This window comes from Ornithorhynchus anatinus, chromosome 11 (assembly GCF_004115215.2).
Source record: "Ornithorhynchus anatinus isolate Pmale09 chromosome 11, mOrnAna1.pri.v4, whole genome shotgun sequence".
NCBI classification, from domain to species: Eukaryota; Metazoa; Chordata; class Mammalia; order Monotremata; family Ornithorhynchidae; genus Ornithorhynchus; species Ornithorhynchus anatinus.
Window position 1 is genome coordinate 53,732,492 of NC_041738.1, and position 16,786 is coordinate 53,749,277.

Below are 16,786 nucleotides of genomic sequence, written 5' to 3' on the forward strand. Positions count from 1 at the left end.
AAAAAAGAGGCATCATTAATAGAGTCATAAATAGCATATAGAAAAAAGAGGCACGGTTGATAAAAGAGAGTGATAAATGCTCTGTATGTAGAGCTATAGAGGAGAGGGCGAGGGGGGCTGAGGCCGGGCAGGCCTCCTGGAGGAGGTGAGTCCTCGGAGGGCTGTGAAGGGAGGGCGGAGGGGGAGTTTAATAATAATAATGATAATGATGATAATGTTGGTATTTGTTAGACGCTTCCAAGGTGCCGAGCACTGTTCTAAGCGCTGGGGTAGGCACAGGGGCATCGGGTCGTCCCACGTGAGGCGCACAGTCTTCACCCCCATTTTACAGAGGAGGGAACTGAGGCCCAGAGAATAACGACGCTGGTATTTGTTAGGCGCTCACTAGGTGCGGAGCACCGTTCTAAACGCTGGGGGAGAGACAGGGTCATCAGGTGAATCCCCATTTTACAGAGGAGGGAACTGAGGCCCAGAGAACAGTAATAACGTTGGTATTTGTTAGGCGCTCACTAGGTGCGGAGCACCGTTCTAAGCGCTGGGGGGGAGACAGGGTCATCAGGTGAATCCCCATTTTACAGAGGAGGGAACTGAGGCCCAGAGAATAATAATGACGTTGGTATTTGTTAGGCGCTCACTAGGTGCGGAGCACCGTTCTAAGCGCCGGGAGAGACCCAGGGAAACAGGTGGTCCCACGTGGGGCTCCCAGTCTTCATCCCCATCTTCCAGATGAGGTGACTGAGGCCCCGAGAAGGAAGCGGCCCACAGTCCCCCGGCTGACAAGGGGCAGGGGCGGGATTCGAACCCGGGACCGGGGACTCCCCAGCCCGGGCTCCTGCCGCGCTGAGCCGCAGCGTCTCTCACGGAAAAAGAAGGGAGGGAGGAAGGTGGGGGTTGGTTTTCCGTGAGGCCTGGGCCGAGGTTGCGGCCTGAGGCCCGTGGGCGGGGCGTCGCGGGGCGTCGCGGGGCGTCGCGCGACGCCGCCTTCCCCCTCGCCCCCTCCCCCCTCGCCCCTCCCCCCCCAGGGGGTCGCGCGCCCGCGAGCCGCCGTTTGAACGTGGCGGGCGCCCCGCCCATTGGTCGGCGCCGAGGAGCGCGGGAAACGGGCGGCCCCGCCCCCCGCCCCCTCCCCGAGAGGGCTTTTCGAATCCGACCAATCGGCGCGGGGCCGGCGGGCTTCGGCCAATGGGCGGCCGGGGCCGGGCGAGGCGGCCAATGGGAGGCCGCCGGGGGGGCGGGGGGGAGGCCGGCGGGCTATAAAGGGGCCCGGGCGGGAGGCGGCGCGCCGGCCGTCGCCGCAGTGCGCCTGCGCGTCGGTCGCCTCAGGAGGTCGAGGAGCCGCCGCCGCCATCGCCATCATGTCGGGCCGCGGGAAGACGGGCGGCAAGGCCCGCGCCAAGGCCAAGTCCCGCTCGTCCCGGGCCGGGCTGCAGTTCCCGGTGGGCCGCGTGCACCGGCTGCTGCGCAAGGGCCACTACGCGGAGCGCGTGGGGGCGGGCGCGCCCGTCTACCTGGCCGCCGTGCTGGAGTACCTGACGGCCGAGATCCTGGAGCTGGCGGGCAACGCGGCCCGCGACAACAAGAAGACGCGCATCATCCCGCGGCACCTGCAGCTGGCCATCCGCAACGACGAGGAGCTCAACAAGCTGCTGGGCGGCGTCACCATCGCGCAGGGCGGCGTCCTGCCCAACATCCAGGCCGTGCTGCTGCCCAAGAAGAGCGGCGCCGCCTCCAGCCCCAAGGCCCCCAACGCCAAGAAGGGCGCCCAGGCCTCGCAGGAGTACTGACCCCCGACCCCTGACCTCCGACCTCTCTCGACCCCAGACCCCCGACCCGCGGGGACCCTATGCTCGCGGCAGCCTCCCCCCGCCCCGGCTCCCCCTCCCCTCGCCTCCGTAGCTAAAGAGATCGGGGAGGGGAGGGGAGGGAGGGGACGGACGGACGGACGACGAGGCGTGCGTGCAAGGGACTTTTGTTTATTAAATATTTCTCTTTTTTGCAAGGAGCGGCTCCGCGCGTGGGGTCAGCGGGCGTCGTTGAGCTGCCGGGCCACGTGCAGGATGGCCCCGGCCCCCTTGGCCAGCAGCAGGGCGGCCAGGCCCGCGCCCAGGTCCTCGGCCGCCACCTGCGCGGCCCGGGGCACGTTGCGGGCGGTGATGCCCGCCCGCTGGACGTCGTCTTCCGGCCCGTCTTCCGGCTGGCGGGAGAGAGGTGTGAGGCGGCGGAGGCCGCCCGCCGCCCTCCCGCCCTCCCGCCCCGGGGCCGGTCCTACCTGGGCGCCGCCGACGGCGACGCCGGTCTGCATGGTCTCCCTCAGGCTGTCCGAGCCGTCCAGGCTCCACACCCCTCCCGTCAGGTAGAGCTGGGGGGGAGGTCCCCGGAGTTAGGTTCGGGGCGGGGGGGGGCCCGGAACGGACCCTCCCCCCCCCGCCCCCGGTGCCCCTCTCTCACCTGTCCGTCCCGCACGGCCGTGTGCACCGCCACCGGCACGCTGCAGCCCCCTTCCTGGAGAGACGGGGGTCACCGGGGCCGGCCGGTACGCGCGCGCGCACGCCTCCCCCCCCCCACGCGCCCCCAAAATGGAGTCCCGGCCCCCCAGTCGGGCCTACCAGGTGGCGCAGGAAGGCCCTCTCGGCGATGCAGCGCAGCAGGGTTTCGGGGTCGTGCAGCACGCTCACCAGGTCCAGCACCTGCTGGTCCCTGGCCCGGACCTCCACGCCCAGGGCCCCCTGGATGGGCGGGGACACACGACACCCCCGGCCTCAGCCGCCTTGGCGCCCCCCACCCTGGATCGGCCCCCCGGGAAGGGCCGGGGGGCTCCTTACCTGGCCCACGGCGTACATGCAGTCCTCGGGGAGCAGCAGCTGGGCAAGAGAAGGTGTTGGGGGGGGTCACGGAGCCGCCTCCCCCGATTTCACACCCCACCCCCCCTTCCCCGGGGGGCGGGGGCGACCCTCACCTGGCCCAGGCGGCTCTGCCAGCCCAGCCGCTGCAGCCCCGCGGCCGCCAGGATGATGGCGCTGAACTCCTGCAGCTCGTCCAGCTTGCGCAGCCGGGTGTTGAGGTTCCCCCGCTGGACGGGGGGTGCTAAGGTCCCAGACGGTCGTGGTGGTGGGCGCCGCTTCCCCCGCCCGGCCCCCCCGCCCGCTCCCCGCCAAGGATACGATGCTCTTGAACTCCAGGTGCGGAAACTTTCTCTGCAGCTGGGCCGCTCTGCGCAGGGAGCTGGTCCCCACCACGCTGGGGGGCGGGTGGGAAACGGGCCTCATCATCAGGGGGCCGCGCGCCGACCGCCGGACCCGCCCCCCCGGACCGCCTCCCCGCCTCACCTCTTCTCCGGCAGCGTGGCCAGCGTCTTTCCGACGTGTTTGGGGTGGAAGACGACGGCGTCGTAGGGGCTCTCTCGCCTGCGGAGGGGTTGGGGGGGGCGTCCGTGCCTGAGATTCCCCGGCTCCCGCCTCCCCTCGGCCCTCGCACCCGAGGTCCGGACGCGCCGGTTCGGATCCCGGCTCCGCTGCTAGTCGTCCCGCTCCCCGGCTCCCCGGCCCCGGGCCGCCCCCCGCCTTGCTCCCCACCCCCTGAGGGGGACGAGGAGTGAGGCGCGCTCTCTCTCTCTGGAGATGGATCGTAGGCTCCTTGAGTCTATCTACTGCTCTCTCCCAAGCCCTTGAGTTCGATATTCCGTACTCAGTGAATGCCGTTGAGTCTCGTTAGCCTTATTAAAAGGACATCCCCAACGTCGATTCACTTGTATCGAGCGCTTACTGCGTGCTGAGCGCTTGGGAGAGTACAACCGCAGGCGCGTTCCCTGCCCGCGGGGCGCTCGCGGTCTAGAGCAGACGGATATTAGAGAAGCGGGGTGGAAGGCGGCCGGGCTTCGGAGTCGGAGGTCACGGGTTCCCGTCCCGGCTCCGCCGCTTGTCCGCCGTGTGACTCTGGGCCGGTCGCTTCGCTTCCCGGTGCCCCCGTGACCTCATCTGGAAAACGGGGATGAAGACGGCGCGCCCCACGTGGGACGACCTGATGACCTCGTATCTGCCCCAGCGCTTAGGATGGGGCCCGGCCCATAGTAGGCGCTTAACGCATGCCGCCGTTATTACGATCGGATAATATCTATAAAGAAATCGACGACGGGCAGACGCATACGTGCCGAGGGGGTGGGAGGGAGGACGAATGGAGCGAGACAGGGCGACGACGCAGAAGGGAGCGGGAGAGGAGGGTTTAGCCAGGAAAGCCTCCTCAGAGGAGATGGGCCGGCAACTAGCCTGTTGTCGGGCAGGGGTTGTCTCTATCTATCTGTTGCTGAACTGTCCATTCCAAGCGCTTAGTACAGTGTTTTGCACACAGGAAGCGCTCGATAAATATGACTGACGGAATGAACCAACTATGCCCTCCTCTTCTCCCACTGCCCTCTGTCACCTTTTGCACTTGGATTTGGGCCCTTCCCTCGCCCCTCCCTCGACCTCACGGCAGCGAGGACGACGATGGTCTTTATTGAGCGCTTACTATGGGCCGAGCGCCGTCCTAAGCTGCCGGATGACAGTGGCATCCGTTAAGCCCTCGCCGTGGGCCACGCACCGTCCTAAGCGCCGGGGGTAGATTTCGGGGTCATCGGGTCGTCCCACGTGGGGCTCCCGGCCTTAATCCCCATTTTCCAGATGAGGTCACTGAGGCACAGGGAAGCGAAGCGACCCGCCTAAAGTCACGCAGCCGACAAGTGGGGGTGGGATTCGAACCCACGACCCCGACTCCCCAGCCCGGGCCCTTTCCGCTAAGCCACGCTGCAGGTACGTGTCATTCGTACGCGTGTCCGTCTCCCCCCCCCCCCCCGTCTGCTGGCGTTGGGCAGGGAGCATGTCTACCGACTGCTAAATGGTACCCTGATGAGGGCATTTAAGTGTCTGCTACGTGCCAAGCGCCGCTCTAAGCGCCGGGGTAACTCCAAGGTAATCAGATTGTCCCAGGAGGGGCTCCCGGTCTCCGTCCCCATTTTACAGGTGAGGGAACTGAGGCCCGGAGACGTGAAGTGACTCGCCCAAGGTCACGCAGCAGGCGAGAGGCGAAACCGGGATCCGGATCCACGACCCCCGAGCCCGTGCTCTTGCCGCTAGGCTACGCTGCTTCTTCGACCGCTCGCTACAGCGCCCTCCACCCAGGGAGCGCTCAGCGAATACGGCCGAGGGGCCGATGGACCGACGCCGGTGACCGACGGCAGCGGAGGCCCGCCGTCCCCTCGCCGTCCCCTCGCCGTCCCCTCGCCGTCCCCTCGCCGCGGCCAGGCCGGGCGCTTACTTGCAGACGGCGCCGATGGTGAAGCCGGGGGGTAAGACGGTCGGCAGGTCCTTCAGGGAGTGGACAACCAGGTCGACTCTGGGGATGAAGGGCGCGTTCGTTCACTCGGTCGTATTCACTGAGCGCTTACCGCGTGCACAACGCCGGACTGAGCGCTCGCGAGAGTACAGCGCGACGGCAGACACGTTCCCCGCCCGCGACGAGCTCGCGGTCGGTCGTTACCGCTGCACACGGTAGGCGCCCAATGAGTACGACCGAATGAATTCGAGTGGTTTTCAGTCCAGAGGGGGAAACGAACGGCGATAGGAAGAAATTAAGGAGAGGGACGTGGGGGCGGGGGGTGACGAATAGAGGGAGCGAGCCGGGGCGACGCCGCGGAAGGGAGTGGGAGAAGCGCAGAGGAGGGCTTAGTCCGGGAAGGCCGCTCGGAGGAGACGGGCCTCCGATAAGGCCCCGCGGGCCGGGGGGGGCAGGGGGCGATGCCGGTGGCGTGAGGCGGCGGACGGGGGCGGTCCTTGCCCCGCCCGGATACCGGAGCCGCCTCGCTCCAACCTCGCTTCGCTCCGTGCCTCGGTTACCTCATCTGTAAGATGGGGATTTATCGCCGTGAGTCCCGCGGGGGCTCCGCGGGGTGGCGGACGGAGCCCGGGCCCTACTTACTCGTTCCTCTCTAGCGCCTGTTCCAGCTCTTTGGTGAAGAGGCTCTTCTCCCCAATCTGCCCGGGGAAGAAAGGGGAGGATGAGATTCCCCGAGGGCGGAGGGGGGCGGGGCGGGAGCCGGGGGGAGGCGGGAGGGCGCGGTTACCTTGGAGAGGGCCGTGTCCAGGATCTTGTCCCCCGTGGTGGACATGGCGACTAGGAGCGGAGAAAAAAGAAGAGCGGAGAGTCGGCGCCGCCCTCCGGCCCCCCGCCTCGGTCCCAGAGGCCACAGCCCGGGCCGGGGAGTCGGGGGGCCCCGGGTCCTAATCCCCGCCCCGCCGCGCCGCGGCCGCCCGTGACCTCGGGTAGGTCGCTTCACTCGTCTGTGCTCCCGTGCCCTCATCTGTCAAATGGGGATTAATGCCGGGAGCCCCCACGGGGGACGCGGACCGGGTCCGGCCCGACTGGCCTGCGTCTACCCCGGGGGCCGAGAAGAGGGCTCGGCACACGGTGAGCCCTCGACCGCCATCACCGGCATCGTTATTATCGGGGGGGGGGGGGGCGGCCGGGCCGGGGTCCGGGGTTCCCCTCCCGGCCCCCCAGCCCGGCCACTCACCGATTTCAAACTGCAGACCCGGATAATAGGTTTTGAGCATCGCCACCACGCTGTCCGTCTGGATCCGTGCCAGCTGGGGGGGGGCAGGCGGGGAGAGTTGGGTGGGTTTCGCGTCCCGTCCCGTCCCCCCAAGTCCCCCTCCCACCCGACAGCCCCGGGGGCCTAGTTGGGCTCCTCTCTCCGACGGGCCTTTCTCCCCGCTCTGGGCCGAACGGGACCCACCGCTCCCGGGGTCGCCTTCCCCCCGCACGGGGACCCCGGGCCCGCCCGCTTACCTGGCTCTTCCGCGTGCCCACCCGGATCACCCTCATCTTCTGGCCGTTTCCTTTCTGCGGGACGAGGCTCGGGTCACCCTCCCTCCCTCCCTCCCGCCCCTGCCCTGCCTCCGGGGCCTCCTCCTCCCGCCCCTTCCCCCGGAGAGGCCGGGGGGGGGGGGGGGGGGGGGGGGGGCTCCGGGCCGTCCTCCTTTCCCTCCCCCGGGGCCCGGTCTGAGGCGCGCCGACCTTCCGGAGGGCGGGGACGGCGGCCGACCGGTCGGGGGCCCGAGCGCGGAGCCGGCGAACCCGCCGCCCCGGCCGACGCTGGATACTGGGTTGGGCGGCCCGGGCCGGGCGAGGGGAAGGGGAGGGGTCAGGGAGGGAGGTCCGGGCGGGGCCCCCCCAGGTGGCCAGGGAGATAAGGGCGGGGAGGGTGGGGGGCTTTGAGGGCGGGGGACCCGTGCCGACTCGGCGCGGAGCCGAGTTCGAGGCCCCGCGGGCCCCCACTCCTGCTCTCCCGGGAAGGTCCCACCGGCTGGGCCCGAGGAATGGCCGGCGGGCGGGGGGGACGGGAGGGGCCCCCCAGCCTTGCGGGGTGGGACCGGGGGGGGGGGGGACCGAGGCTCAATCCGGAGCCGATTCCGCGGGAAGCGGCGAGGACTGCCGCGAGAGCACGGGAGTCGGGATTGTTTTTAATTAGTTTTACGTTCGTCTGTGCCATTAGAGTGTGAACTCCTTGGTGACGGAGAGATGTCGCCCAGGAGGGCCCGGGTCCCGATCCCGGCTCTGCCACCCGTCTGCTACGTGGGACCCCGGACGGGTCATTTAACCTCTCTGGCCTCCGATTTCCTCATCGGCGAAACGGGGATTTAAAACCGTGAGCCCCGTGCGGGACGGGGGCTACCGTCCCCGACCCCCGATCATCTTGTATCTACCCCAGCGCTTACCTGACCAAACCCTCCTTTCCCCTTCTACTTCCTTCCGTGTCACCCCGACTCGCTTCCTTTATTCGTCCCCCGTCCCGGCCCCACGGCGCTCCCGCCGCCGTTTCCGTCTCTCTGTCGGGGTCCGCCTCCCCCTCTAGACCGTAAGCTGGTGGCGGGCAGGGCTACGTTTCGAGGGGAGGCAGCGTGGCGTAGCGGACAACTTCTCTGTCCCTCGGTCACCTCGTCCGCAAAACGGGGACGAAGACGGCGGGCCCTCTGCGGGACAGGGACCGCGTTCGACTCCATCTGTATCCGCCCCGGCGCCCGGCACGGTGCCCGGCGCGCGGCGAGCGCTCGACCGATGAGCCCGAGCCTGGGCAGGGACGGTCTCCGTCCGTCGCCGAACTGTCCGTTCCGGGCGCTCGGTACGGTGCTCCGCGCACCGTAAGCGCTCAGTAAATACTATTGAGTGAATAGATGCCGTAACGATTATAATGACGTGCCTGTTTATTATTATACTGTACTCTCCCAAGCGCCCAGTACGGCGCTCCGCACGTGGTGAGAGGCCAATAGGTACGACTGAAGGAATGAACGAAGGCCGTGTCTGGCGCACAGTAAGCGTCTAACAAATGCCACGATTATCATCATTACTGTTATTACTATTATTATTATTCCCAGCCTGAGAAAACTTCACAGACACTTGAGGCAGGGCCCCACCTTTCCCGGCCCAGCCAGGAGAGGGGAGGGAGGAGGGGAAGGGGGCCGAGTCGGGGCCCGCGCCTCCCCCGGACGGGACCGCTCCTCTCGGCCCGGAGGCCTCCGTCGCTGGGGCGAGTCGCCCGCTTCTCCGTGCCTCAGTTATCCCGTCCGCAGAACGGGGACTGCCTGCCGTGAGTTCCATGTGGGACGGAGCCCGGGCCCGGGAGTCGGCGGGTCAGGGGTCCTCGACCCGGCTCCGCTGCGTGGCCCCGGGCGGGTCACCTCACTTCTCTGCGCCTCGGTTCCCTCGTCTGTAAAATGGGGACGAAGACCGCCAGCCCCACGCGGGACCCGGGCTGTGTCCAATCTGGTTATCGTGGACCGACCCCGGCGCTTAGTACAGAGCCTGGCGCATAGCAAGAGCTTGACCGATACCCCGGCGATAACTAGTAGTATTACCAACATCAGCTGGTATCCACCCCAACGCCGAGCACAGTGCCTGCCGCCTAGGAAGCGCTTAACAAGAGAAGCAGCGTGGCTCGGTGGAAAGGGTCCGGGCTCGGGAGCCAGAGGTCATGGGTTCGACTCCCGGCTCCGCCGCCTGTCAGCTGGGTGACCGTGGGCGAGTCACTTCACTTCTCTGGGCCTCGGTGACCTCATCTGGAAAACGGGGGTTAACCCACGTGGGACAATCTGCTTACCCTGTATCCACCCCGGCGCTTAACAAATACCAACATTATTATTATTAAAAACGAGAAAGAGGTCACGACGTTAGGGTCGTCTAACCGGCCACACTGGGGGTCCCTTGTCCCGCCGGGATGAATCCTAGGCGGGGGGGCGGAGGGGGCGCGGGATCGAACCCTGCCCCCGGCTGGGGCCGAGATAAGGAGGCCCGGAGCCTTCCCGCTCCCTCGGGGCCGGGCACCAACCCTTATCTCGGAGCCCAGACGCGGGGCCCCGGCCCCGGCCGAGGCGATAGCAGCAGCGGGGCCCAGAGGGTGAGCGACGGCACGGGTCCGCCGCTGTGTGACCCCGGGCGCGTATCTTGTCCTCTCTGGGCCTCGGAACAGGGCCGAACACGGCCCCGGCCTTCGGAGGGGCGGCGGAGGGAGGAAAGGTGGAGGGAGAAGCTCGAGCGAGGGGAGAAGACGGGGTCTGAGGGTGGACGCCGGACGTCGAGGGCGTCCCCAACCCCCGGCCCATCATCGCAGTCGTACTCTGTCGAGCCCTTTCTGGGCGCAGAGCTCTGTGCTGAGCGCTCGGGGGACTACGCTAGAGTTGGCAGACGGATTGTCTGCCCACAAGAGTTTTATGTACGCTCGTTATGGGCGGGGAACGTTCATTCGGTTGTACCGTCCTCTCCCGGGCGCTCAGTACAGCGCTCTGCACAAAGAAGCGCTCGATAGATACCATCGATCGATACGGGGGGCGGGGGGGGGAGCGTAGCATAGCGGACAGAGCCCGGGCCTGGGTGTCAGAAGGTCACGAATTCTAATCCCGGCTCCGCCACTTGTCTGCTGTGTGACCTTGGGCGAGTCACTTCGCTGTGCCTCAGTTACCTCATCTGTAAAATGGGGATTGAGACCGTGAGCCCCACGTGGGACGACCTGATTCCCCTGTATCTGCCTCGGCGCTTAGAACAGCGCTCTGCACATAGTGAGCGCTTAACGAACACCAACATTAATTAATTAACTGATGCCCGACTAATCGTTTTGCTGTCTGTCCCGGCCTTCTAGATCGTCAGCCCGCTGCTAACGATAATCATAATGTCGGTATCTGTTAAGCGCTTACTGCGCCAGGCAGCGTGGCTCAGTGGAAAGAGCCCGGGCTTGGGAGTCCGGGGTCGTGGGTTCGAATCCCCGCTCCGCCACTTGTCTGCTGTGTGACCTTGGCCAAGTCACTTCACTTCTCTGGGCCTCATCTGGGAAAAAAACGGGGATTGAAAAACGTGAGCCCCACGTGGGCCAATCTGCTTACCCCGTATCTCCCCCAGCGCTTAGAACAGTGCTCTGCACAGAGTGAGCGCTCAACAAATACCGCCATTATTGGTAAATACCGTAATGATAATTATCATTATTCTAAGCGCTGGGGTGGATATAAGGTGATCGGGCGGTCCCACGTGGGGCTCCCGGTCTCCACCCTCATTTTCCAGATGAGGTCCCCGAGGCCCAGAGGCAGGGAAGTGACTTGCCCAAGGTCACCCAGCTGACCTGGGGCAGGGGCGGGATTCGAACCCACGACCTCCGCCTCCCCAGGCGGGGCTCTTGCTGGGGGGAGACGGTCTTCATGCGGCGCTGCACTGTGTACTTTCCACAGCGCTGTGCACAGCGTGCGCGCTCCAGAAATAGGCCCGAATGGATGAAGGCAAAAGCGGGGCTCAGTGGAAAGAACCCGGGCTTGGAAGTCCGAGGTCATGGGTTCGAATCCCGGCTCTGGGACCGTGGGCGAGTCACTTCCCTTCTCTGGGCCTCAGTGACCTCACCTGTCAAATGGGGATGACGACCGTGAGCCCCACGTGGGACCACCTGATGACCCCGGCTCTCCCCCAGCGCTTAGAACAGGGCTCGGTACGTGGTAAGCGCTTAACAAATCCCCACGTTATCAATGTCACCGTCATGATGATTCGAGTGACGTCACACCCCCTCCCGCCCCCCCCCCCCCCGCCCCCCCGGCGGGGGCTCTTTCTGGGGGAGGGAGCGGCGGTGGGGTGGCCCCGGGCCGCTGGCCCTTTAAGAGGCAGGGCCGGGCCGCCTTTGACAAGCAGCCGCCTCGCCCAATGAGCGGCGGGCGGGGGGGCTCCGGGCGGCCAATCAGGAGGACGCGGGCCGGGGGGGGGCGGGGCGGGACGGGACGGGACGGGACTCACCGGCGCCGCGTCGCCGGGCATGGCGGCGTCCTCAGAGGAGGAGCAGCGAGAGGAGGAGGAGGAGGAGGAGGAGGAGGAGCGGGACGGCGGCGGGAGGCGAGCCCCGCGCCCGCGGACGACGAGGCGGCCGGGCGGGCGATGAGGGGGGGGCCACACGTGAGGCCCTCAGACAGACAGCCCGACCGCCGGGGCCGTGTGGGCCGGAGGGAGCCCCTGACGTCACTTCCGGTGGCCGCCCTTAAAGGGGCAGCCCGCCCGTCCGCCGCGGCCTCCACCCTTTCTTCATTCATTCATCATTCCTATTCATTCATATCATTCCTATTCATTCAATCCTATTCATTCATTCATTCCTATCATTTATTCCGATTCATTCATTCATATTCATCCATTTTCATTCGTTCCTATTCATTCGTTCCTAGTCATTCATTCATTCCTATCATTCATATTCATTCATATAATTCCTATTCATTCATTCCTATTCATTCAGTCATTCCTATCATTCCTATTCATTCATTCATATACATTCATATCATCCATTCATATTCGTTCCTTCATTCGTGTTTATTGAGCACTTACTGTGTGCAGAGCACTGGACTAAGCACTTGAACAGTTCAGCAACAGAAAGAGAGCGTCCCTGCCCACTGTGGGCTCACAGTCTAATCGGGGGAGACAGACAACAAAACAAGGAATCTGGCGTCGATATCATCAAGATAAATATTCATTCGTTCAGTAGTTTTTATTGAGTGCTGACTATGTGCAGAGCACCGTACTGAGCGCTTGGAATGTTGTAAGTTGTAACAGGTAATCTCTGTTACCGATCTGTCCATTCCAAGCGCTCAGTACAGTGCTCTGCACATAGTAAGAGCTCAATAAATACTATTGAATGAATGAATGTACAATTCGGCAACAGAGAGAGACCATCCCTGCCCAATGACGGGCTCGCAGTCTGAACGGGGAGACTGTGATTCTATAGAATCATAGATAGAGACGCATCATTATCAAAATAGAGTAATAAATAATATATACATGTGGCCGAGACCTCTTCGCCCCCTGCCAGGCGAAGCTACCTCTTGGCAGGACTCGTCCCAGTCAATCAATTAATGGTATTTATTGAGCACTTACTGTGTACACAGCATTATATTGCACTCTCCCAAGTGCTTAGTACAGTACTCTGCACGCAATAAGAGCTCAGTAAATATGATTGATAATGATAACGTTGGTATCTGTTAAACGCTAACTATGTGCAGAGCACTGTTCTAAGCGCCGGGGTAGATACAGGGTAATCAGGTTGTCCCACGTGAGGCTCACAGTGAATCCCCGTTTTACAGATGAGGTAACTGAGGCACAGAGAAGTGAAGTGACTTGCCCGCAGTCACACAGCTGACAAGCGGCAGAGCCGGGAGTCGAACCCATGACCTCTTGATAAATACTAATAATAGTATTTGTTAAGCCCTTACTATGTGCCAGGCCGGCGTAGATATAAGAATATATCTACATTTGAATGTCAAGAAAACATTAGAACAGTGTTTAGCACCTAGTAAGCGCTTAACAGATACCACAATTATTATTATTATTCTTACTAAGCGCTTGGGAAGGTGCCTCATAATAATTATTACGGTATCTGTTGAGTGCTTACTACGTGCTAAGCCCTGTAGTGAGCGCTGGGGTGGATACGGCAGATCGGACTGGACATGGCCCCTGCTCACGTTCATTCATTCACTCGTGTTTATTGAGCGCTTAATGTGGGCAGAGCACTGTACTAAGCACTCGGGAGAGGACGACGATAAGCAGAGACATTCCTTGCCCACAGAGAGCTAAGAGTCTAGAGGGAGAGATGGACGTTGATAGAAATAAATAAATGACAGAGAGGGACATAAGGTGTTGGGGGGCGGGGAGAGGGGGGATGAATGAAGGGGGCGATGCAGAAGGGAGTGGGAGAAGAGGAAAGGAGGGTTTAGTCAGGGAAGGCCTCTGGGAGGAGGCGTGCTTACAATCCGGAGAGGGAGACGGACAAAATAAATAGATACGCACATAAGTGCTGTGGGACCGAGGGTAGGGTGAATAGCAAGTGCTTTGGACGAGGCAGAAGGGAGAGGGAATCGGGGAGTAGGGGTTAGTGGGGGAAGGCTCTTGGGGGAGACGGGATTTTAGAAGGGTTTTGAAGGTGGGGAGAGCGGTGTCGTGGCAGATACCAAGAGGGAGGCGATTCCAGGCCAGAGGGAGGATGTGGGAAAGGGGTGGGTGGTGAGACGGGCGAGATCGAGGTACAGGGAGTAGGTTGGCGTTGGAGGAGCAAACCGAGCGAGCTGGGTTGTGTGAGGAAATCAGAGAAGTAAGATGGGAGGGGGCCAGCTCACCGAGTGCTTAAAACCGACGCTAAGGAGTGGTTTCCGTTTGTTGCGGAGGTGGGTGGGCGATCACTTTGAGTTCTCCAGAGTGGGGAGACGTGGGCCGAATGGTTTTTGGAAAAAATAACGCAGGCGGCCGAGCCGAGAGCGGCCCGGAGCGGGGAGAGAGACGGGAGGCGGAGAAGTCAGCCCGGGGGGGGGCCGAGGCGGGGATCGAGGCCGGACGTACGGGCTTAGATCGGCGTCGAGGCAGTCGGGATGGAGAGGGAAGATGTCGTGAAAGGAGAACCGAAAGGATCTGACGACGCTGGGGGATACGGGGGCCGAAAGGGACGAGTCGAGGATGATGCCGAGGTTCGGAGCTCGTGAGACGGGGAAGATGGCAGCGCTGCTTACGACGATGGGAGGGAGGGTCATTGGAGAGGCCTAGCGGATAAAGCGCGGGGCTGGGAGTCAGAAGGACCTGGGTTCTAATCCCCGCCCTGACACTTAACTGCCGGGTGACCTGGGGCAACCCGCCTCGCTTTTACGCGCCACAGTCACCTCATCTGTAAGATGGGGATTAAGACCGTGAAGGCCATGTGGGACAGCGTCCAACCCGATTTACTTCTATCCCTCCCGGCGCTTAGTATGGTGTCTGGTACATAGTAAGCACTTAAATACCACAATTATAATAACGTTGGCATCTGTTAAGCGCTTACTACGTGCAGGGCACTGTTCTGAGCGCTGGGGGAGACGCAGGGTCATCAGGTCGCCCCACGTGAGGCTCATAGTTAACCCCCATTTTACAGATGAGGTGACCGAGGCACAGAGAAGTGAAGTGACTCGCCCACAGTCACACAGCTGACAAGTGGCAGAGCCGGGAGTCGAACTCATGACCTCCGACTCCGAAGCCCAGGCTCTATCCCCTGAGCCATGTATTATGATTATTATTACATTATTATTATTATTATTAATGAAGTCGGGGTAAGACAGAGTTTGGGTGGGAAGATGGAGTAGTTCTATTTCAAACGTGTTACGTGTGAAGTGTCGGCAGGACATGCGAGTAAAGATATCCTGAAGGCAGAATAAATAACAATGATTATTATGGTGTTTGTTCATTCGTTCAATAGTATTTATCGAGCGCTTACTATGCGCAGAGCACTGTACTGAGTGCTTGGAATGTACAACTCGGCAACAGATAGAGACAGTCCCTGCCCAATAACGGCCTCCAAGCGCCTACTATGTGCCAAGCGCTGTTCTAAGCGCTGGGGCAGTTACAAGACAATCAGGTTGTCCCACGTGGGGCTCCCAGTCCTCATCCCCGTTTTCCAGATGGGGGAACTGAGGCCCAGAGAAGTCAAGTGGCTTGCCCCAGGTCACACGGCAGACAAGCGGCAGAGACGGGATCAGAACCCACGTCCTCCGACTCCCAAAACCCGCGCTCTTTCCAAGCCACGCTGCTGTTAATAATAATAATGGTATTTGTCGGGCACTTACTATGTGCGAAGCACCGTTCTAAGCGCTGGGCTAGAAGCGCAGCCAGAACCGAGCCCTGAGGGACTCCCACAGTTAAGAGGGTGAGAGGCAGAGGAGCTGGCAAAGAAACTAGCAGCGTGGCTCAGTGGAAAGGTTGGTATTTGTTAAGCGCTTACTATGTGCAGAGCACTGTTCTAAGCGCTGGGGTAGATACAGGGTGATCAGGTTGTCCCACGTGAGGCTCACAGTCTTCATCCCCATTTTCCAGATGAGGTCACTGAGGCCCAGACAAGTGCCCTTTCCTCTCCACCCAGACGGCTACCTTACCGTTACGGGCTCTCGTCATATCCCGGCTAGACTACCGTGTCGGCCTCCTCTCCCACCTCCCTTCCTCCTCTCTCGCCCCGCTCCGGTCTATTCTTCACTCCGCCGCCCGGCTCATCTTCCCGCAGAGACGCTCCGGGCCTGTCACTCCCCTTCTTAAACAACTCCGGCGGTCGCCCATCGACCTCCGCTCCAAACAAAAACTCCTCACTCTAGGCTTCGAGGCTCTCCGTCACCTCGCCCCTTCCCACCTCTCCTCCCTTCTCTCTTTCTACCGCCCACCCCGCACGCTCCGCTCCTCCGCCGCCCGCCTCCTCGCCGTCCCCCGGTCTCGCCCGTCCCGCCGTCGACCCCCGGGTCGCGTCCTCCCGCGGTCCCGGAACGCCCTCCCTCCTCACCTCCGCCAAACCGATTCTCTTTCCCTCTTCGAAACCCTACTTAAAACTCACCTCCTCCGAGAGGCCTTCCCGGACTGAGCTCCTCTTCTCCCTCTGCCATCCCCCCTTTACCTCTCCGCAGCTTAACCCTCTTTTTCCCCTTTTCCCTCCGCTCCTCCACCTCTCCCTTCCCATCCCCACGGCACCGTACTCGTCCGCTCGACCGTATATATGTTCGTTACCCTATTTATTTTGTTAATGAATTGTACTTCGCCTCGATTCTATTTAGTCGCCGTTGTTTCTCGAGACGTCCTTCCCCTCGACTCTATCCATCGCCATCGTTCTCGTCCGTCCGTCTCCCCGGATCGGACCGGGAGCCCGTCGGACGGCGGGGACCGTCTCTATCTGTTGCCGGCTTGTTCGTCCCAAGCGCTTAGTACGGTGCTCCGCACATAGTAAGCGCTCGATAAATACTACTGAATGGATGAATGAAGTGACTCGCCCACAGTCACACGGCTGACGCGTGGCGGAGCTGGGATTCGAACCCATGACCTCGGACTCCCAAGCCCGGGCTCTTTCCACCGAGCCACGCCGCTTCTCTTTCCCAAGCCCGGAAAGAGCCCGGGCTTGGGAGTCACGGGGCATGGGTTCAAATTCTAGCTCTGCCACCTGTCAGCTGGGGGACAGCGGGCAAGTCACTCGCACTGGGCCTCGGCGACCTCATCTGTAAAACGGGGACGAAGACCGCGAGGCTCACGTGGTACGACCTGATTCCCCCGCGTCTCCCCCGGCGCTCAGAACAGTGCTCTGCACATAGTAAGCGCTTAACAAATACCAACATTATCATCAGACTGAAAATGAGCAGCCGGAGAGGGGGGAGAAGAGCCAGCTCAGCGAAGGCGAGGTCAGAGATAACGTTCGAAGGAGAAGGGGGCGGTCCATCGCGTCCCAGGCAGCTGAGAGGTCAAGGGGGACGAGTGGGGGGCA

General features: G+C 62.6%; 2 protein-coding genes across 3 annotated transcripts; one reads left to right on the forward strand and one right to left on the reverse strand.

Moving 5' to 3' along the window:
- Positions 1–1,287: 1,287 nt before the first annotated feature.
- Positions 1,288–1,999, forward strand: LOC100086273 (histone H2A). The gene has a single exon (XM_001512321.4). It carries the CDS (start codon positions 1,356–1,358, stop codon positions 1,782–1,784), a length of 429 nt encoding a protein of 142 aa, XP_001512371.1. The 5' UTR covers positions 1,288–1,355; the 3' UTR covers positions 1,785–1,999.
- On the reverse strand, positions 1,958–11,498 carry HMBS (hydroxymethylbilane synthase). Of its 2 annotated transcripts, none has more exons than XM_029075954.2 (14): positions 11,293–11,498; positions 6,820–6,873; positions 6,545–6,617; positions 6,095–6,144; positions 5,950–6,005; positions 5,290–5,367; positions 3,327–3,404; positions 3,162–3,237; positions 2,957–3,070; positions 2,823–2,861; positions 2,607–2,726; positions 2,449–2,502; positions 2,270–2,359; positions 1,958–2,194 (listed from the first exon to the last, which is right to left on the reverse strand). In XM_029075954.2, the coding sequence occupies exons 1-14, from the start codon at positions 11,311–11,313 to the stop codon at positions 2,021–2,023; spliced, it is 1,077 nt and encodes a 358-aa protein (XP_028931787.1). In that variant the 5' UTR covers positions 11,314–11,498; the 3' UTR covers positions 1,958–2,020. The 2 variants fall into 2 exon arrangements, with proteins under 2 accessions (XP_028931787.1, XP_028931788.1); XM_029075955.2 differs by lacking the exon at positions 11,293–11,498 and adding an exon at positions 7,048–7,133.
- Between the last annotated feature and the right edge of the window lie 5,288 nt (positions 11,499–16,786).